Source organism: Peromyscus leucopus, chromosome 8a (genome assembly GCF_004664715.2).
Source record: "Peromyscus leucopus breed LL Stock chromosome 8a, UCI_PerLeu_2.1, whole genome shotgun sequence".
Lineage (NCBI taxonomy): Eukaryota > Metazoa > Chordata > Mammalia > Rodentia > Cricetidae > Peromyscus > Peromyscus leucopus.
The window spans coordinates 9,279,863-9,302,872 of NC_051085.1; the positions used below are offsets into that span (position 1 = coordinate 9,279,863).

General features: G+C 41.5%; 1 protein-coding gene across 1 annotated transcript in view; it reads right to left on the minus strand.

The window, feature by feature from the left end:
- Positions 1-7,672: 7,672 nt before the first annotated feature.
- The window catches only part of Rev3l (REV3 like, DNA directed polymerase zeta catalytic subunit), a 151,910-nt gene continuing 136,572 nt past the window's right edge, over positions 7,673-23,010 (minus strand). Inside the window, 5 exon segments of the mRNA XM_028874844.2 lie at positions 7,673-8,806; positions 16,554-16,763; positions 19,650-19,896; positions 20,466-20,656; positions 21,558-21,695. Of these exon segments, the coding sequence (XP_028730677.1) occupies positions 8,666-8,806; positions 16,554-16,763; positions 19,650-19,896; positions 20,466-20,656; positions 21,558-21,695 (927 nt within the window). The 3' untranslated portion in view covers positions 7,673-8,665.

Here is a 23,010-nt window from a genome sequence, read left to right on the forward strand (position 1 = left end):
CATTTTTTTTTTTTTTTATTCTGTGTGTGATTTTATGACATCTTGTAAGTGTAACAACATGGGTGCCTGGTGCTGGGAGAGTCCAGAAGAGGAGGGTGTCCGAGTCCTGGAACTAAAGTCACAGATATTGTCAGCTACCACGTGGTTGCTGGGAATTGAACCCGGGTCCTCTGCAAGAGCAGCCCGTGCTCTCAACTGCTGAGCCATCTTTCAGCCCCATGACACCTTTCTTGGCCACTGCTCACTGACCTCCCATATGCACACAACCACGCTGGTTCAGGTTACTTAACACAGCTTTGGGGGTGGGCGAGCAAGTGGCCGTAGACATCGTGGCTCCTTCTGTACTGTGCTGTTCTCCCTAGAGATCGGGAATGAGCTCTGCCCCTCCTTCACAGCATTGCCTTAAGTTAGGCATGAGTGGCAGCAGTTGGCACTGCAGGTCTTGTTAAACACATTCTGTCTTCAACATCTACTTTGGAGGGCAGAAGATGGCATCAGGAGAAGAGGCACGGTGGTAAGAACTTGACATACGACTTGAACATCCACATTGGAAAATTCCCCAAACCGAAGTATAAATGGCCGCGTGAGAACATCGGCGTTGTCATAGTGTGGAATGTATTTTTGGAACGGAAGGAAACAACTGAGCTTAGGTAGAAAAACTATTCGTAGGGAAGTATCTTCTGGAACACCGTAGCCGATGGTCAAGTGTCCTCTTGCTGACAAATCAAGATCTAGCTGTTTGCAGCGTAGACGCTGCGGCATGCCTTGACTGTCGCATACTGAGGGTCTCTATCAGGGAGGACTGTGCTCTTCACTGGAGCTTGGGCATATCTTCAGGGGCACCTGCTTGCTGGCAGTCTAGCTGCTAATAGGCTCCTGTTTTCTGCCAGCTGTCCGCCTGTCATTTCTGTGGGTTTGCTGAAGTCTCCCGCAGTTCCCTTCCAGGCAATACTCTTTTAAGTTCCCCTTAAAACACGGCAGCCTGTTCAAAACGAGCAGGAGAACCCCTTCCCAAGGCAGTGCATCTCTGCCAACCTGGGGTTGTGTGGCAAGATGTACTTATGGGAGCTGCATCCTACCAGGCTGGCCCTCTTGGGCTAGCTCGAAGTAAATCACAGGTTCTGCCGAAAGCCAGGCAGGAGGCTAGAACGGGCATGTGAACCCGGGGTCATTGTCGGGAGTGTCTGCCATATCCATGCTCCTGCAAGTCAAGCTTTTAAAAGGATTAAAACAGCTGAGGAAGAAGTCTCAGAGTAGAGGTGCAGCTTTGTATTAGGGTTCTCTAGAGGAACAGACCTTAAAGAACGAATTATATATATATCATGAGTATATATGTAGATATATGTGATATATAAATAAATATGTCATATATGGATGATTTATTAGAATGGCTTACAGGCTATGGTCCAGCTAGTCCAAGAATCCAGCAGCTGTCAGTCCTTGAGGTTGGAAGTCTCAGCTGGTCTTAGGAAATCCCAAAGAAGTAGCCTCTATTGCCAGTGAAGGAGTGGACTTGTTGGAGAGAGTAAGAGCTAGCAGGCAGAGAGCCAGCTCCCTTCTTCCATGTCCTTTCTTTAGGCTGCTATCAGAAGGTGTGGTCTCGATTAAAGGTGGGTCTTCCCACCTGAAAAGATGTGGATTAAAGTTGTATCTTTCTACCTCCAAGGTCTCATCTAACTTCAAATTTTTTTAATTAAAAAATCCCTCAAGGGTGTGTCTAGTCCTTTGGGTTTTAATTCCAGGTATAGTCAGGTTGACAACCAAGAACAGCTATCACAAGCCCACCCCTTGTCAACTTGACACAATCATATCTCCTTAGGTCATGCTTGCCAAATGAAAACAATAACCATGTCGTAATTACAGCTAACTGGATGTAACAGTTATCCCACATACAGTTGCAAACATGTATTTAACCAGGTCATAATTATGCCTAACACGATATAACTATTCGTTGCATAACTGCAGAATTTAGAATAAGTGGCACTGTTCCTTGAGGGACATTCTTTTATTATCTCAAACTTAAGTATGATAATCACTGATATCCTCTTAATTGATGTTATATTACATAATAGATCAAGGAAAAAACAATCTGTATAAACACATTCTTAACAAAAGTATGACAGAAACAGGTCAATAATAATCTTTATTTCTACACCTGGTCACATGGGCTTGGCAGGTATATAGAACTATCTTCCTCTGCTACCCATTCTCTATTTCCTCCATCCTCTGCAAACACCTCAGCAGGTCTTGGCTCTTTCCTGGAGTGACCCATACCTTCATTCCTGATGGGTCTGTGCCCTTGGTCATCCTGCCTGGATTTGGCTGTTGTAGCTTCCCATTTTGACTTTAATCACACAGCGTGGTAGCACCAAGAGACTCCCATCGGATCTCCTGCACTCCAGACATAATCCTCCTTACATCCATTGTGGAGAGGCAATCCAATATCCCCATGGTAATCTGGATCCATCACCCCTCCTAACACTGTTACTCCTTTCTTAGCCTGTTGGCTTAACAGCATCAGAAGTCCACAGTGCCCAGGGGGGAAGTCTGAGCTTCCAGTTCAATGGAATGTTTGCCGTGGCTCCTGGTGGGAGGGCACCACACTCGGGAAACAAAGCTTCTAGGTCAGAACTTAAGGTTGTGGGAATAGGAAGCCAAAATTTTGCTAGTGGGTTACTAGGGGTGATAGTGAGTGCAACTATTCTCCTTCTTGTCTCTTGATTCCTGGACCCATGGGTCCTGGCTATGGGAGAAACCTTATAAACTGGATGCTGATTCAAAGTATATACCACCCACAGGAAACCCCCAGCCAGCCCCCCAGGCTGCTTCAACCTCATTGGTGCTGTAACTGTGTCTTCAAAAGGCCATTCCATCTTTCGGGCCAGCTGCTTCAGGATGGTGGAGAACACGGTAAGACACGTGGATTCCATGATTGTGGGCCCACTGTCACACTTCTCTGTGAAGTGAGTTCCTTGGTCGGAAGCAATACTGTGTGGAATACTGTGACAGTGGATAAGGCATTCTGTAAGTCCACGGATGGTGGTTTGGGCAGAAGCATTATATGCATTAAAAGTGTCTTAGTTAGGGATTCTATTGCTGTGAAGAGACACCATGACCAAGGCAACTCTTATAAAGGAAAACATTTAATTGGCTTACAGTTTCAGAGGTTTAGTCCATTATCATCTGTTGATGTTTTCCTGTCCTCCAGTTGCTCTCAAACACAATGAGGCTTATATTAATTGTAAATGATTGGCCAATAGCTCAGGCTTATTACTAACTAGCTCTTACAACTTAAATTAATCCATTTCTATTAATCTATGTATTGTCACATGGCTCATGACTTTACCTGTCCTCCAGCATGTCTTGCTCCCTCTGTCTTTCCTGGTGACTCCTCTGACTCCACCCTTCTTCCTTCCAACATTCTGTTTGACTGTCCCACCTATACTTCCTGCCTGGCTACAGCTCTTTATTAACCAATGAGAATAATACATATTCACAGTGTACATAAGGATTATTCTACAGCAATCATCGTGGTGGGACACATGGTGGTGTGCAGGCAGATAGGATGCCAGAGAAGGAACTGCAAGTTCTACATCTTGATCTGAAGGCAACAGGAAGTGAACTGTGTCCCATACTGGGTGTAGCTTCAGACCTCAAAGTCTACTCCCACAGTGACACACCTCCTCCAACAAGGCCAAACCTCCTCCAATAAGTCACAACTCCTACTCCAAGGTCACATTTCCTAATAGTGCCACTATCTATAGGCCAAGCATTCGAACACACAAGTCTACAGGGGCCATACCTATTCAAACCACCACAAAAGGCAAGTCCATAACCAGAATGAGTATCTACTCCAGTAAGGGCAAAGCATTGTCCTTTCTATGGGGGAAATGGTCCAATATAAGGAAGCTGCCACCAGGTCACTGGTTGGTCACCTTAGAGAATGGTGCCATATCTAGAGCTCAGTGTTGGTCTCTGCTGTGGGCAGATCTGGTACTCAGCAGCAGCTATAGCCAGGTCAGCCTTGGTGAGTGGAAGTCTATGTTGTTGAGCCTGTGCAGAACCCTCATCTCTGCCACCAAGGCCACTTTGATCATGGGCCCATTGGGCAATGACAGGGATGGCTGGGGAAAGAGGCTGACTGTCCACAGAATGAGTTATCCTATCTACTTGATTGCTGAACTCCTTTTTAGCTGAAGTCATCTTTTGTTGAGTATTTACATGGGACACAAGTACCTTCACATCCTTCATCCATTTGGAGATATCTATACATGTCTTCCCCAGATGCCTTCTTAACCAATTTTTCCAGTCTTGGAAGTCCCTGGCCATTCAGCCAATCTATTGGCTACAGACCATGAATCATACATGAGCCATCACACATCTGGCCATTTCTCCTTCCAAACAAAATGTATGACCATATGTAATGCCTTAAGTTCTGCCACTGTGAAGATTTCCCTTGGCCAGTGTCTTTCAAGGTTGTTCCAGAAAGGGGCTGCAATGCTGCAGCTGTCCACTTCTGGGTGATTCCTATATGATGTGTGGAACCATCAGTAAACCAGGCCCTACTCTTCTCTTTCTCAGCCAGCCAATCAGAGGGCACACCCCCATGAGGCTATAGGTGCATGCTTAGCAACAAACAGCACTGTGACAGGAATAGAAACCATAGGCATTTGGGCAACTCCTTCATGTAATTTGCTTGTGCCCTCAGAACCTGCTCTGGCCCAATCATGTGTATACCTTTTCCATTTGATAATGGATTGCTGCTGTGCATATACTACTTATGACTTGGTGGTTTAGATAACACCCGGCTCATGATGGACCATGGCAGGTCCCATGGCAACTTGGTGGCCCATTGTCAAACTTTCAGTTTTCACTAAGGCCTGATGGCAGGTGAGCTGTCTTTCAAAGGGAGAATAGATATCTGCAGGTGATGGTAGGGTCTTGCTCCAAAATCCCTAAGGTCTCTTCTTTGATTCACCAATAGGGCCTGCCAAAGGCTCTAGACAGCACCCCTCTCTGCCACTGACACATTTTTTCCATCTCACTTAGAAAAATAGATTTGCTACAGTATATCGTATATGTAACTCAGATTCAACTCTTGTTTAGGAAAATAGTGGCTTTTTTGTTTTGTTTTAAGAAAAATAAAGTGGGGGTTGTGAGTCTGATGGGCTCACCTGGGAACAAATAGCAACCATGTGGTTGGCAGCCATCTTTACTAAGGCTAAAGAGAGTAAATGTTATATAACTTCACCACCATCTTAAGATGACCACATGGTGTAAACCAACTAAGCACTCACAGAACTTCTCAGTCTTCTGAGCCTTCCGCTTATCATTGTATCTCCTTTCAGAAAGAGAAGGCAACAGCAGGTCTCCAGGATATTCAGGATAGATTTTTGCATGACTTGTCTTGAGAGTAAAAATTTTAGAAAAGAAATAGCATGTTTGGCAAATAAGGTATGTTTAATGAAGGTTTATAAATCCCTAAGGATATAAATGTCCATGCACATGAACAGAAACCTAGAGATGTATATTTAACCGTTTACATCTGCTGTGTTCAACACCAGTCTTCAAGAACCTTTTAGATAAGAAACAACATATTAGCCTCTGTCTTTACTAATTTTGTTAAGCTTTAGCTATTTGAATAAATTGAGTTATACAAGAAATTGTGATATTCTAGAAAGGCACACAATAAAAGGGTCAGGAAAGTAAGATTCCCCGTCTCTCTGTGGACTGTATTTATGGTTCTGTAAGTTCTCAATCTACGTACTGTATTTAGTGTTTAAAGCTTCATTTTGATGCTAAAGGACCGTCAATTAAATCTCAAACTCAAATTTTTAAGGTTCAAACTTAAGAGAGATAAAACTTTAAAATCAATCTTACAAAAGCTACTAACTTGTTGTAAACTGTTAAAGATAATTAAGATATGCAAGTTAATGGTCAGTCACCTTATAAATGATCAAATTCTTTCATGTGCTCAAAACTATCCTTGTAGTCATGCTATATACAAATGGAATTCATTTACAAGGACAACCTCCTTCTATAGATTAGCCAGTGGCTCTCAACCTTCCTAATGTAGTGACCCTTTATTACAGTTCATGTTGTGATGAATCCCAACCATAGTTATTTCATTACTACTTCATAACTGTAATTTTGCTACTGTTATAAATCGTAAATATCTGATATGCAGAATTTCTGACATGTGATCCCAATGTGGTCATGACCCACATGTTGAGAACCACTGGTATAAGCTATGAAGGTTAAGCCTAAAACAAATAACTAAAAACAAACTTTCCTTTAAAATCAGGTATATTTAATATATTAGATGATATATTAAACTCCTCAGAGATTTGCTGAATAAAGCATTTAAAGTGTTTAATTTTAAAAAAGCTTCTTTTGAGAGACAGAAATGCCAGCTCCTAAGGTCACCTCCAAAGAAGATGATGGGGTCACAAATGAACTCCACTGGGAGCTTGCTCTAAATGTGGCAAAGCTGGCCACCCCATGCCTTGCCTGCTGCCGGGGGTCCTGTGCAAACTGGAACACTTTAGTCAGGACTGACTGCCCTACTCTTCCTCATCAAGGTAGATTAGTCTTCCCACATTCCTCGTCTACAGGAAAACCTCTCAGACCTTGTGGGTCTGGAAGCTGAAGACCGGCAACCTCTGCCCCCAACAAAACCATCAAGATTACCACAGAGGAGCATATAGTAACCATCCAGGTAGAAGCTAAGTCTCTGTCACTTTAACTGGCACAGAGGCCATTTGGATTATATTTCCTGCTCAAATTTATCCTTCTCAGGGTGCTGATGGCTAGCCCTCACTTTATCAGTTTAGCAACAGCAGGCAACAAGTTCCTCTCAAGGCTACAGGTGCCTGGTTGGTCCGTTTCACATGTAAAAACAGTCCCTGCTTTTCTAGAGCTACTAGGTCTCCCTCTGAGAGGGGCATACTCACAGGCTCCACACTAAGAGATAAACTCACAAAATGGGTTTGAATGTAAATACTTAAGCTACCACGCTACTATTACTCATTACAAATTTACCATTTACTAAAAACTTTACCTTTATTTAAAAGATCTTGCTTTCAATGACTGCTCTCAGTAATCAATCATCTGTGTCTAATGGTAAATGCTTGGATGGAAAAAGGAAAAATTTAAAGTCTATGTAAATTCTGAGGATCTAAAAGTAATTTAAGGTATGTGAATGTGAGTTGCAGAGGTCTGAGGAAGTGATTTAAAGACGTGAGAACTGAGAAATGTTTCAGATTTCTTCCCCTCTCACTATGCTACTGTCATATTAAACTTGACTTCAAAAGTTCAGAGTTTCAACATATTAATCAATGTAGTTCTGATAAGCTATTAATCTAACCTTGGTAAAGCACTGGCTACTATTATGGTACAGGCCCCCAAATTTAAATTTCCTTTGGTTGTTTTCTAAATACAGACTTAAAAATGCTTCTTATTGTGCTGAAAACATCTCTGTCCAATCCAGCCCTCTGGGCAGAGGAAAGAATGTGCATCCTTTTGTGTCTCAGAGCTTTTGCTATGGCTCGAAGGCACGAGTCTACTAAGTTTACCTCATTAATGTTCAGGAAAGTCTAGGCTTAGATGGAACCCATGCTGCTTGTAGAATGGACGAAGAGACTTCTACTATGGCAAGATAAAAGTCACAGCATTATATTTCATATTTTATTCAATTTTTAATTTGGTTTCCATTATTAACTCTTAAAACAAAATGATTTCCAGTTTAAAAAACAATGCACTGACCACATAATTCCTTTTTCATTTTATACAGTTATACAAATATTCTAAATACACATTTGTGTTCAAGGGATGGCAAATAAGATTAACTGTACAGTACATAAGGAAAGAAAATATTTTAAGCATATTTAGAAGCAATAGAAATGTCTATACAAAACAAGCAAAATGGAATAAATTTTTTAAATTTTATTTTTAAAGTATTGCAACAGGCCCACAGGTTTGTAACAAAAATGTCTTTGCACAGTTCCTCACAATGCCCCGTTAGTAGCTAAAGCAAGACAGCGGTCTTTAGAAAAGAATGTTTCAAAAAATGCTACACATGGTACTATTTGCACAGTTTGATCAAAGTAACAAATCTACCTTTGAGTCAAGCAAAACCTAGAGGAGATATACCAACAACATGAAAATCATTGTATAAAATTCATTGCACATTATTTTACTCAGTTGTTTGAAAAGTAAAAAAGTGTATTTACAAAATATTTTGCAGTCAAAATTATAAAGTGAGTGGATATCTCTAAGCAACACGTCTTGATACAGACAGTTTAAGGAATACACACGAATGACTTTCTTTAAGAGGTTTTCAGTGTTCCTTCCACAGGGAAGTCAACATGATCTGTTCCAATGGATTTACAAGATGGTACATAAACTGGAGCAAACCCAACACCTGCATTATTATAAAACAAGGTTAAAAGGTCAAAGAATGAGGAATTTGTACATTGTAAGAAGGGAGCTATTCAGAGATCAACATGTATACTTTTTAATTCAGTTAGCAGAAGTCTTCATAGTCTTCGATGACAGACAGACAAAGGACATTTTTGACTTGATGGAAGTTGAAAAAGCACCATGCAGAGGAGTTGGGTGGTAAACACTGAACAAATAGCACCTGGAGTTCTGTGATACTGATAACTTAAAACTGGTCCAGTAACTGCCGCAGATACGGTGCCTTGGATAATTCTCTGTTTACTCGTGAGAGTTTGAAAAGTACTGGGCAGTTGAGAGAAACACATGGGATATGTCGATCAAAGGAACCTGAACAGCTCCTGCATATCTGAAAGTGTAAGAAAAACAGAAAAAACAGTAGCAACACTTCTGTGTATATGTGTAAATAACAGTTTTTAGATCCCTTCTGCTCACCTCAGATAACCGGCAACCTTAATTCAGTATAGAAAATTCCATCTGCTTAATCTCCCAGAACCCTCACCTACTGTTTATGAGCAAGGTACTTACTGCTAAAGGACAGTTCACAAAAAGGACAAAATGACCTCAGGATTCATTTCATTTTTTTGGCCCAACTTTCATTTATAATACAATCCTGCTATACTGAAAGGCACAAGGCAGGCTACTGTGCTTGCCCAGGCTACTGACCCAGAACCTACCACCTGGAAGAACCCTGCCACAGAGGATGAGCTAATCCTACAAGACTGACCAAGCCACTGAAACCTGCACACACTGCTGACAAAGGTCACACCCGAGGACTATGCTTTGTAAACATGGGCAACAAAAGCAGTAACTGACAAATGTGATTATATAGAACTAAGATTCTCTGTACAGCCAAGGAAACAGTCAACAGTGGATAGGAGAAAACATCAGGAGACCATTCATGCAATAAGAAATACCAGATTATACAAGGACCACAACTCAATGGCAAACCCATAAATGCAGTTAACATCACTAACAAGCAGGCAATAACAATCACCACCACAGTGGAGATCTGCTGTGTGTGGCAGCATGTTCTTGTAATCCTTCACTCTGGAGAATCCTGAGTTTTAGGCTAATCTGGGCTATAATATTCTCTCTCAAAAAACTAAAGCCAACACACAAATTTACAATGAGATACAATTTAATCTCAATTAAAATAGTTATTTAAAAATGATAAAGAATCAGAAAAACAGTATGGGGACTCCTTAAAATTCAGAACTAAAACTATCACGATGCAATTATTTTACGTACTTACTTACTTATTTTTTTATTTAGAGATAGGGTTTCTCTGTGTAACAGTTCTGGCTGACTTGGAATTTACTTTGTAGACCAGGTTGGCCTCGAACACACAGAGATCTGCCTGTCTCTGCCTCCCGAGTGCTGGGATTAAATGTATATGCCACTATGCCTGGTGATGCAATTATTTCTACTACAGAGTATATATCCAAAGGAATGAAATAACTGTATGAAAGAAACACTCAACTTCAATGTTTATTATAGCATCTATTTTCAACAATCAAGCTATGGAATCATCGGAAGTATGTACCAACAGATGAACTGGAAACATAGGGCATACTTATAAAATGAAGTATTATTCAGTCATAAAGGAAAGCCTGTTATTTGTAGCAACAAGGATGCAACTAAGTGAAATAAACCAGATACAGAAGACAAAAACATCAGTTTCATGGATGGAAATTAAAATTGGTCACATCTCCCAGAAATAATGGGCGTAATAATAATCACCCATTTTTAAGAGCTGCCTTGGTCATTGTGGTGGTTTGAAAAAAAATGGCCTAGTCTCAAATTTAAAGTGACCAAATCTCAAAACAGTCTAGTAGAGACACTGTCATGTGGTTATTAGTGTTAACTCGGATGAAGATGTATAAGGAAAAGGAGCAAGCTGAGCAAATAAAAATACCAGATGTACAGATTGAGAAAAGAGGCACCAGGAAGCGGAATAGAGCTAAATGCTGTGCTGAAGGAAATAATAGAGAAATTGAATAAAGGGAGTGGTGATCTCAGGGAAAGAGCCCAGCCAGCTAAGTTTCCATCTTGTAAAAAGGAATTCAAGAAAAGCTTAGTCAGGTGTGGTGGCGCATGCCTTTAATCCCAGCACTTTGGAAGGCAGAGAGAGACTGGTGCATCTCTAAGTTTGACGCCAGTCTGGTCAAAAAAGCAAGTTCCAGAACAGCCAAGCTTAGGCAGTGAAGGAAACTATCAAAAACAGAAAGCTGAGCGGGCGGTGGTGGAACACGCCTTTAATCCTAGCAATTGGGAGGCAGAGCCAGGCAGATGTCTGTGAGTTTGAGACCAGCCTAGTCTACAGAGTGAGATCCAGGTCAGCCAAGGCTACACAGAGAAACCCTGTCTCAAAAAACAAACAAAACAAAAAACAACCACCCCCAAACCAGAAAGCTGGTAAAGTTGTAATTTAACAAAGGGGATATGTTCCAGCCCCAGCAAGCAGGAGAACTTGTCAGCTTCAGGCACCTGGTTCTGGCTTTAGAGTTAAGGATAGAAGAAAGGGGTTATTGTTGTAGAATATTATTTTAAGGTATATTACTTCTGTTTATGTTGCATTTGTTTAACTCTGTGAAGCTGTGTTACTGTGCCTGTCTAAAACACCCAATGGTCTAATGAAGAAATGAATGGTCAACAGCAAGGCAGGAGAAAGGATAGGCAGGGCTGGCAGGCAGAGAATAAATAGAAGGGGAAAATTGGGAGGAGAGATCTAGGAGCCAGAGACGGAGGAGGACTCCAGGGGCCAGCCACCCAAGCCGCAAGCCATGGAATAAACGTAAGATTTACAGAAGTAAGAGAAGGGGAAAAGCACAGGGGCAAAACGTAGACGGGATAATTTAAGTTAAGGAAAGCTGGCAAGAAACAAGCCAAGCTAAGGCCAGCTATTCATAATTAAGAATAAGCTTTTGTGTGTGATTCATGAGGGAGCTGGATGGAGGGCCTTCAACAGGTTATGAGATTTGCCTTACAACTAAGGAAAGCCTCCAAGACCAGTCATGTGTCAGGGTTGTCCCTGAATGAAGGCCTAGAGAGGTCATTTCGTGAAGCTGTAAAGGTGAAGCCTGGATTGCTTTGGAGACTCCAAGATGCTGGAGATGTCAGAGTCGTGGGATACCTGTCAAGGAAAGCTGCTAACTGGGAGTGGAACCAGCCCAAAAGAAAGAAGTGTGTTGCATTCAACACAGCTGAAAGGAGTTAGAGATCTGAAGAGCATTTTGACATAAGACATGGAGAGGCAGAGTTTGGAGTTTGCCCAGCTGGTTTTCGGTTTGCTTTGGTCCAGTATTTCTTCGATATGCTCCCTTCCCTATGTTTTGGAATGGCGATGTAGATCCTGTGTCATTACATGTAGGAAATAGGTGATCATTTTTTAAAAAATTTTGATTTTATAGGTGATTACAGTTAAGAGAATGCATGAAAGGGACTTTGAACTTTTAAACATTGTTGAGACTGTGATAGACTATGAAGGGACTTTTGAAGTGGGACTGGGTGAATTTTTGCATTATGATATGGCTACAAGTCTTTGCGGGCCAGAGAGTGGAATGTGGTGGTGTGAACGAAAATGGCCCTCAAAGGGAGTGGCACTATTAGGAAGTGTGGCTTTGTTGGAGTTATTAGGTATGGCCTTGTTGGAGGAAGTGTGTCACTGGTGGAGGTGGGCTTTAAGGACTCATATATGCAGTGAGACAATTTACTTGTTACCTTTGGATCAAGATGAAGAATTCTTCAGTACCATGTCTGCCTGCCTCCATATTCCCATTCCCATGCTCCCGGCCATGATGGTAATGGACTAAATCTCTTGAAACTATAAACTGCCACCTCAATTAAATGCTTTCCTTTATAAGAGTTGCAGCAGTCATGGTGTCTTTTCATAGCAATAGATCCCTAACTAAGAGAGTGCTTAAGAATAATCAATCACAGGACATTTCTAGCAAAGGAGAAGCATTATGGTACCTTACACAATCATCAGAGTGTAATGATAGTCATTACTAAACATGAAAAACTAGTTTAAACCAATACTAGTGAGAACTCCTCAGAGTTGAGGAAATAGAGAACAACTATGTAGTTAGAAAGGTAGTCTAAGTTGCAAGCACGCAGTCCTAGCTACTCTGGAGCTCAGGCAGGAAGATGAGCTGAGTCAAGGATTCTTGGGCCAGCCTCAGCCCACATTTCAGAAGTGAGCGAGCAAGGAGACGGACGGCAAGCAGCAACAGCAGCACTAGACTGTGTTTCAAGAGATGAAGGAGCCAACTGTAATTACAGCTCTGGTTGATTTGTGGAAGGGGCTCAGGTTTAAAGATGGCTCACAAGGCACGGAAATTGTGATCTCTAAAACACCTCATGTCAACCGAAGGGCACATTTTCCAAAGCACACCAGTCACTGTATCCACTGTTAGTTACTGCCTCAAGCAAGCTGCTTAGAAGCACATCCTCGGCAAAGATGGAGCACACTGTTCTCGGGAGCCTTTTGCTAATTCGATCTCTGCCAAGAGACTCAACTCTACCCCCAGTACAGCATTTCTGTATAGCAGTTGTATGTGCTACAGCAACACTCAGGTGCCAGGACAAACTGATGAATATTTAAGAACTCTCTGTGCCTGTCTGGTAAATAATCTAGGCTGGGATACAACTTGCTAAATTTAGCTGAAATGTTTACTTTCAAGGCTTTTACTGGCGATTTAAACCCTGGTTTTATAGCTAGATTCACACTTAAATTTAAAAATTCAAACAACACAAGCAGGATACCTACATTTTAGCTTAAGAAGCAGACATTTAAAAAATATCACTGTGAGACTGTGGACCCTGGAGGCGAATCTCTATCCACCACTTTACTAAACTAGTATAATCTCTAACTACATTTTAAGTATCTATCCTTTAGGAAAGTGCAGTCTTCACCACTCATTATGGAAACTTCTCTTTGCATGAGACTGAGACCATTACAGAAAACCACATCTAATCAGAACGCAGAGTTGTGGAGCCCAGAGAATGCTGGGAGAGAGGGCAGGAAGACTGTAGGAGCTGGAGGGTCAGGGGGTCTGCTGTGAGCCTGCCTCTCCTAGTGATGTCAGACGCCACACCTGTCAAGTCTAAGCAACATGACTGCCCAGCCAGGACCCGAACAAAGAGATGTATTCAGGTGCACAGGGGAAAGTTCAGGAAGCCTCAACCCCACACAAAGGAACTGTTGGTCACTACAGGAATGCTGAGAGGTGGGGAGATAGTCTTTCCCCTGGGAAGATTCCACCAATTGGTTCTCCAATACTGACAGCCCCAAGATACATAGAAGTAACATTCTATAGACTGAGCAGGTTGTGTTTAAGAGTGTGTGTGTGTGTGTGTGTGTGTGTGTGTGTGTGTGTGTGTGTAAGCATGTAGCAACAATTAATGAAAAAAGAGGCCATGAACTGGAAATAGAGCAAGAAGAGGTGTATGGAAGGGTTGGGAGGAGAAAAGGGAAGGGAAAATAGCTTAAGTTATAATCTGAAAAATAAAAGGAAGCAAAGTTTCAAGTGTTTACCACAGATGACGAAGACTACCATGTTGTAAGGATGGGACAATGAACATCATGCTTTGATCAAGGTCAGTACTGGCAACACAGAGCTTCAGTTGCCGTGAGTAAACTGAAGCTTTCCTCCCCAATTTTCCTCTTCTTGGACACTGGTGTGAATGACTGCATCCTCCAGTGTTTCTCTTTCCCTACTTAGAGCATGTAACTTCTGCAACTCCATCTGAGCAACTGGTTTACAGACATTTGTAAATAGATTTATTACTTTTCATTTGTGTGTGTGTGTGTGTGTGTGTGTGTGTGTGTGCACGTGTGTGCCATGTGCAGGTGCTTACAGACACACTGAGAGAGCAGAAGGGATGAGCCATCTCTCCAGCCCCAACATGGTCAAATTTTATTAAACACCTATGATGTGTACTGTCTAATTTTGTGTTTCAGAGTTTGATATACAACCATAAAAAATAGTTTATGATGTTTTAATCTTCCACAACTGTATTTTTTTTTTTCTGTGACATACAGGTTTTCTCTGTGTAGCCCTGGATGTCCTGGAACTAGCTCTGTAGATCAGACTGGCCTCAAACTCAGAGATCTGTCTGTCTCTACTTCCTAAGTGCCCAGACACAACTGTATTTCTAATTCCTTGACTGGTCTTAGGCTGGGAGATCTATCAAAAAGCTATTAATATTTTCCCATTTCTCACTGCATGTCTTATAATTATGATTTATGAAAATTTCCACACACTTTACCTGTCTTGATTGTAGTCATATCCACCATGCTTGGCTTAGTGTCTTTTGAAAGATGACAAATCATCTTCTATCTTTATTTATAAATGCTATCATCTCTTTTAAGCTGTATCTTTGTAAGAAGTAAGACCTCCTCAACAGGCGATGGTCTCACACACCTTTAATCCCAGCACTCAGGAGGCAGAGTTAGTGGATCTCTGTGAGTTCGAGGCCAGCCTGGTCTACAGAGCGAGATCCAGGACAGGTACCAAAACTACACTACACAGAGAAACCCTGTCTTAAAAAACCAAAAAAACAAAAAAAAAAAAAAAAAAGAAGAAGAAGAAGAAGTTTCTGAACTGACGGCATCATCTAGAGTGGTATTTGTCACTGGCAGCAGAAGACAAAAAGATCCTAGGAGAGACTAATTCACAGCGTGACCACAGCAGGTCTGAAGTTCTGTTCTTGCCAACGTATGATACCAGAATCCAGTGAGGATATTCTGAGATTTAGCTGTTGCTGCCACATGATAAAGCTGGTAAAATAATAAAAGCTATGAGTACCCGGGGACTGCAGTAGCTGTACTGACGAGGACTACTCAACTGGTGCCACTGCATGTCAAGAACTCCAGGAATAAATACATTGCTCCTCTAACCGTGGATTAAGCAGGAGGTTGTTCATTTATTCAGTAAATACTTGTAGCGCACTACCACCAGTGTGGGCTAGAATGAGGCAGAGCCTCCATCCTTACAGTTATAGGAAGAAGAGAGAAGGGCAGAAGTCTATTACAGGTAAGGCTTCACCTGGATGGCTGGTCACACTTGATTCCTCTCAGATGACTGGAGGGGAAGGAAAACATTCTTGGCAAGACCAGAACATAGGTAAGAGAAGGTACACTCATATGACCTGAAGGTATGGGAGATGTGGAGGGCACAGTGTGACAAGTAAAAGGACAAGAAACGGGTACAGAGGCACACTTTTGTTTAGATTTCATTTTTCAACTTCTATCAAGAAAGGTTTGCTCAATTATTTTTACTAGAATTATCACATGTGAGAAACTGTCTTTATATTTCATGTTAATAATAATAATCCAGCTTAGCCACTTACTTTTTAGAAGTATAATATGCAAATTACTGAACCTATCAGCAACAGTGACTGGAGTGTCTACCAGGAAGACTCGATTCATTATCTGGAAGACTCGATTCATTACCTATCTCTTTTCTATTTGGATTCTCAGAACTGCAGACGTCACAAGTCTACTCATCCATCTCTAAGATGACTAGTTTGATGAAAATGGCAAGTGATGGATCAACTAGAACTTTTATTATTTTTAAATAAAAGAAATTATATAGATGCCCATTGTAATCTAGGTTTCAATAAACAATACACTATCCTATATAATCAAAAACTAAATTAAAATAACAAGCCATTTTTACTATTTAGTTAAATTGCAGTGTTAATTAAAAATTGTTTATTTATTTGTGTGTGTGTGTGTGCATGCACATGTGCCTGAGTAAGCTTATGTGCACAACACTCATACATGTCGCCATGAAGGCCAGTGGGCATTGGATACCCTGGAGCGGGACTTGTAGCCTGTTGTTAGCTATCACATGGGTGATAAGAACTGAACTCCGGTTCACTGCAAGAGCAATAGGCACTTTTAATCACAGAGCCATCTCTCCAGCCTCAACTGTAGTATTTCTTAAACTTTTAGAAGTTTATCTGTTTAGAATACTTACTTCATTTTTCATTTTGGTTTCATATCTCATTCTATACTAAAGAGTTGATGCTATCTCCCTGAAAAATCAGAGTGTTTGGGAGTTCAGATCTACTGAGCAAGGCCGTACCTTTACAAGTTGCTCCTGTTTCCGCTCCAATTCTCGAATTTCTTGGTTTAGGATGACTGCTACATGCTGGGGCTGGCTTCGACATTTGCTACAGATACCATGCTGAGTCAGGTCATCGCACACAGGACAGTGTAAAGTAGTGAAATACTGTGAGATAGTGCCTTTCCGCCCTTCAAGTTCACTTCTGGAGGAGCTGGTAGCTTTCTGGATCTATAACAACATTAATTCAGAAGTCAGAGGGATCTTCATAGCAAAGCAGCTAATCCCCTAATTACAGTTTTTCTTTCTTTCATTCAACAAATGCTGAATAACTACTGCTTTAGATATTGGGGTACAGAAGTAACCACAGTCTTTACTTACCTGGACCTTACATTTTAAAAAGATTTTTATCTATTTTACTTTACGTGTATGAATGTTCTGTCTGCCTGCATGTATGTGCAACACATACATGCCTGTTGGATCTCCGGTAACTGTGCCTAGAGATGGTTGTGAGCCACCATGTGAGCGCTGAGAATTGAGTGTGTGTCCTCTATAAGAGAACAAGTGCTCTTAGCCACTTAACGATCTGTCCAGCCCTGGAGCTTAAACTATCATCAGATATCTTGTTTTGTTAGTCAGAAGAATGTAAAGTTCTAATGAAAGTAAAGCCAGAGCATTTCAAATTTAATTGGATACATGTTGCCCAGGAATTCTTCAGTTGACATTAATACTTGTTTCAGAGATCTGGTACTCTTTTTACATTGAAATAATATATTCTGTTCTTGGAGTCTTATGGTGTCATCTAAAATCACTTTGCATAAATATTAAGGAGTAAAGTATCTTAGAAATGTCACTGACTTAGAATTCTTGTAGACCTTGCAATTAAAAAAATCTGAGTTTCCTGGCTTACAGCCAGGATATAGCATTTTATGTGCCAGTCTGCACAAATTCTCTGAAGTATAGTCTTAACCTTACTTTCCTAGCTTATACTTTTCCTTCCTTTTATGTATTTCTAAAATTGATTTATTTTACATCCTGGCAGCAGTTTCCCCTCCCTCCTCTTCTCCCAGCCCCTGCCCCACCCCGCTCTGTTTCTACCCCCCAACCTACTCCTCCTCCATTTCAGGTCTCCCATGAGTATCAACAAAACACGGCATATCAAGTTGCGGTAAGACTAAGCACCTCCCCATGTATTAAGGCTGGGCAAGGCGACCCAGTATGAGGAACAGGTTCCCAAAGGTCACAGTCAGAGACAGCCTGTTCCCTCTGTTAGGAGTCCCACAAGAAGACCAAACTACACAACTGTCACATATGCAGAGGGCCTAGGTCCATCCCATGCAGGCTCCCTGATTGTTGGTTCAGTCTCTGTGAGCCCTATGAGCCCAGGTTAGTTGATTCTGTTGGTTTTCTTGCGGTGTCCTTGACCCCCTGGCTCCTACAATTCTTTCTCCACCTCTTCTGCAGGATTCCCTGAGCTCCACCTAATGTTTGGCTGTGGGCCTCTGCATCTGTTTCCATCAGTTGCTTTTTCCTTCCTTTTAAAAATGTAGTTTAAGTAACATGTTTCTTTATCACTTTGGCTGAATACCATGGGTAACGGCACATGATTGAGCACATTTGAAGAACATTCTCACAAACAGAGAACTGTGCCTCAGATGCTTAGACTCACACATTTCCCTCTAGGTACCTAGTGAGTAAAGCAAACTAAGAAGAGTTCAGGCAAAGCTCTGTGCTAAGCTTCACACTGGGCATCTCACTCGAGTGAGACGGTACTCTTCTGTTAGTTTGTTTTCAAGACAGGGTGTCTCTGTGTAGCCCTGGCTGTCCTCAAACTCACTCTGTAGACCAGGCTATACTCTATACTCCAACTCAGAAATCCGCCTGCTTCTGCCTTCTGAGTGCTGGAATTAAAGGTCAGCTGTGAAATGGTATTCTAACATCAGTTCTTTCATCTGGTCTCTCCAGGACTTTATTTAGATACTATATCCCATATATTCTTTTCCTTTGAGACAGGATCTTGCTATGTAGCCGAGACTGACCCCAAGGTCACCATTTTCCTGCTCCAGCTTCCAGAGTTCTGGAATTACAGGTGTGTGCCAGCCTCAGCTTATATCTCACACATTTTATGTGTGTGTATGTATCTGTGTATAGCATGTGGAGCTCACAGGTCGAGTTCAGGTGTTTACTGCTACTGCTTTCCACTTTCTTTTTCTTTTTAAGACAGAGTCTCTTTCTAAACCTGGAGAATTTATGACTGGCCAGCCACTGGGACTCTCTTGTCTCTGCCTCCTAGTGCAGGGGTTATAGCATTGTGTGGTCATGTCTACCTTTGACACGGGTGCTAGGGATCTGAACTCAGGTCGTCATGCTAGGGGCAGCAAGCACTTAATCACTAAAACATATCCTCAGCCCCTTCTATGCATATCTTAAACATCCACTGTGAAGGGATTGGAGAGATATCTTGGTGGTTAAAAGAACTTGCTGCTCTTTCAGAGGACCCAGATTCAGTTCCAGCACAAACATCTGTAACTCCAGTTCCAGGCTATCTGATAATCCTCTCTGGCCTCCACTAGTACCAAGCACATTCATGGAGCATACATCTACCACATTATCAAAAATACTCATAAAAGTCAATTAATCTAGGCACGCCTTTAATCCCAGCACTTGGGAGGAAGAGCTAGGCGGATCTCTGGGAGTTCAAGGCCAGCCTGGTCTACAGAGCAATAATCAAGACAGGCACCAAAACTACACAGAGAAACCCTGTCTTGAAAAAACCAAAAACAAACAAACAAATCAATAAATACTGAAAAACAAACAAACAAACAAAAAAACAAAAAAAAAACCTACCCATTTTGTAATTCATTTATTTTCCACTAGCTGATTTACTCAGTTATTTTGTGGCCATTTACCACTGAAACTCTTGAGGATTCACTTTAATGTTTATAAAGTTTGGGAAACTTGATAGATGCTAAGAAGGTCTTTATAGATAATCAGTTTCTCTTTGGAGAGCATGGCATCTTTGTAAGTTTCAATAATGGAGGACAACTTCTCATAACACATAAATAAAATACTGAACTTTGAAATATTTATAGGACACGTATTATTTAGTAAATTTACCCTTGGTAGTTCATGGTACCAGCTGAAGACATCAATCCCAATAAGAGAGAAGATCCTTGCCAGGGGTGGGAGAATTTGCTTGGTGATATAGTAGGTGGCATTCAGTCTCAGAGTCGGATCCTGTAGGACTTCTGCAGGGCGCCTTATCAGCTGGATAAGGGGCAGTCCAGGCGTCCCATAAATAATGACGTATGGCACTCGTTCTCCAACTCGAGGCTCAGAGCGTCGGTCATAAGTAAGCATTTTCCTAGTCAAATCCAAATGAAGCACACAGTGAGAATGTCATAGAAGGTACCTTCCCAGCAAAATAATTCAGAATGAAGCCTGAAACCACGAGCAATCTACAGGGCCACCTTCAAAACAGACTGTTGCTTCTTTGAGAATTATATACACTTCTCTCAGCTGATATCAAGTGGACAGTGCTCTAGCAGTTTGAAACTTACTCTTTATAGCACCATTACCTGGATGGTACCAGTCCCTAGAAAGTGTTGTTATCTCAGTGAGAGAAGAGAGAGATTTGACTAAACAATCTGGCTGCAGAATGAAATCTAAATGCTTGCTCAGGCAGTTCAAACTTAAGGACTGCCTAGTGATTCTATGGAAGAAACAAACGTAATGAGAAACGTCACAGTTGTACTGCACTTGGTTTCCTAAGAACAGCCCAGAAGAGGAGCTCTCGGAAAGCACAGGGAAGCTCCGTGTGGGGAAGGGAAGAGAACGCTGCACGGTGGCTGCAATCATCTTTTCTCTGCTGCAGCCGGTCTCTGGAATGTCCCGGCTGTGCCCCGAGGACTGGGCTGTGGCATGCGTCATTACCGTGTAAGCTCGAGAGCCGGCACACAAGCTCCAGGTCTGTAGGAAAAACTTCCTCTGTACTCCTTGGCAAAGATGAAGTCTTGTATGCTGGCCTTTCCTTCCACGAGTTTCACACATTGTCGCTGTACATACTGTTTAATTAGACTTATATCTCTCGTTTCAAACAGCAGCTTTAGAGAACGCTCAAGTATCTTAAAATGAAAAGATGTAGAAAAGATAAAATAGCTTCCAGTATGTCTCAGCATTATCATTATGCTTTCATTAAAAAGCTATAGGTGCTAGAGTCACACACAGACACACACACACACAGACACAAGACACACACAGACACACCCAAAGACACACAGACACAGACACACACACCCCCACACTCCCCCCACAGACACAGACACACACCCTTGATCTTGTGATTAGATAATAAAAATGATTAGGAAACTGAAGTATATGAGATGTTATAATTTATATAGCTTGCTTCTTCTAAGAATCTCACAGTTTGAGAAAAATCACATTGGAATGATATTTTGATGAAACATTTGCTATTTGATGAAAAACATAAAACTTGGTTTTTCTTAAGTCAAACCACTTGGAGCCTGAGAAACAGGATCAACTCTTACATACTGAAATAAAGAGAAATTTAATATCACCAATGAGTCAAATAAAATAACAACTCAGCCTTCTGCCTTTCTTCGAGTGCTGTGAGTGAGAGTTTTCTGTGCTGTCAGTATCTCTGACTGACAGACATGACCCGACTCGCAGTGGGATGGCAGGGGAAGTCCCAGTCACCTGGAATGAACTCAGTGACTCGGAGTGTCTGACAGTTTCTCATCCTCACCCTGCTCCATCCATTTTAGGAGCTGTTATATGAGAAGCTAGCCTACCATCAGAGGCGACAGGCAAGCAACTCTTCACTCTGACGGAACAGAGGTGTGGGAAGAAGTCTGCAACTAAGCACTTGAGACCAGTTTCCAATAAAAATAAATTCTCAGAATTCACATCCTTTTCCGCCAGCTGTGTGGTTAAGGAGAGTTAGATCTGCACCAGAGTCTTTACTCCTTATTTCTTACTGCTGGAAACAACAAATATAGAACCTACCTTAGAAACAGCAGGGCAAGAATCTCTTCTGACTGTTTCTATTCCTTTCGCATCAAATACCGGGTCCTTCTGATCCAGTGTTTCATACATGTAACCCACATACCTCTTTTTTGTTTGTAATACACAGGGCAAATACACCTGCAGTAAAATCGACAAGATGACTCAGTAACCACTTCCCCAAACTCTAAGTTTCTGTTATTGTTCTCTGTATGAAGTATTTAAATGTTCTGGAGGATGCAATGAATTCCTATCTAAAGCCTGGAATGGGAAGGCATCCAGAAGGAATCACTATTACTTACTGACCACTCATTCCTTTTTCTGCACTAACTTGCTTCTACTCCAAGTGACACTGTTGTTTCAAAAGCTATCAACTATATATTAATTTTAAATTACTTTATATCCATATACAGCACACAATTAAAGTTATGAGAATGAACAGTAAGGACTTCCTAAAGATTTCCTGTTACTGGCTTCCCCCGTGTCCTTCCCGAGATAGCCTGTGCAAACACATCTACGCCCTCACCATCAGCTTACCACACACTGCTGTGCGCTTGTATTATAAGTCAATAGCTCTCTTGGGAGAGTGCGGAAGGCTCGTCTGCCTTACAGTTACAGAGCAGTCCGTGGTCTGGGGGTGCTGTGACTGAGGGGCACTGAGGATGCCTTCAGTTTTTAGGCACTGAAAATAATGCTGCAGTAAACAACCTTACGTACATGATTTAATGTCTAGGATAGATCCCTGGTTCAATGGGACATTCCTTTTATTTTCAATTATATTGTGACTTTTGTCCTGTTTCCTGCTCCTAAGCTCCCCTCCCCCAACCTCTCATTTAATATTTTTTACTATTTTTTTAAAACAGTCTCACAATTGTTCTCACGACAGGCACATGCCATGTGCCAATATCTGGCATATTTATTTTTTCTTAAATCTAAAAATAAAAATTTTATGTTTGTCATGGTTAACATGGTAATTTGAAATATATGTTAATGTGGAATGCCCAAGCTTTATCAATAAGCACATTAAATGTACATGGCCTTAATATCCCAATTAAAAGGCAGAAATGATCAGAAAATGGCACAGTAGAGTCCAAAAAAATTAGAAAGTCACTCATGCTAATATTAACAAAAAGAAAGGTGGAAAAAGTTGTCTTTGTTCAATACTAGGAACACTGTAAAAAAATAACTTTCAGAAAATAAAACCTGACAGTACTACAGTGAACTAAGAGGCAAACCCATGATTACAGTGGAGACTTTAGCATCTCTATCTTGTGAGTGACAGAATCAGTGAGAAGAAATGACTTCCACAGAACAATCAACGAAAAAAACGGAGCAACATTTCCTACAGCATTCTAGCCGTTAGCCAGAATACACAGTTTTCTAAGGTCATGCAGCCATGGGAGTCGGAAGGCATCAGGTGACTTTGGCCCTGAGTTGTCCAGTGCTGAGGTTACAA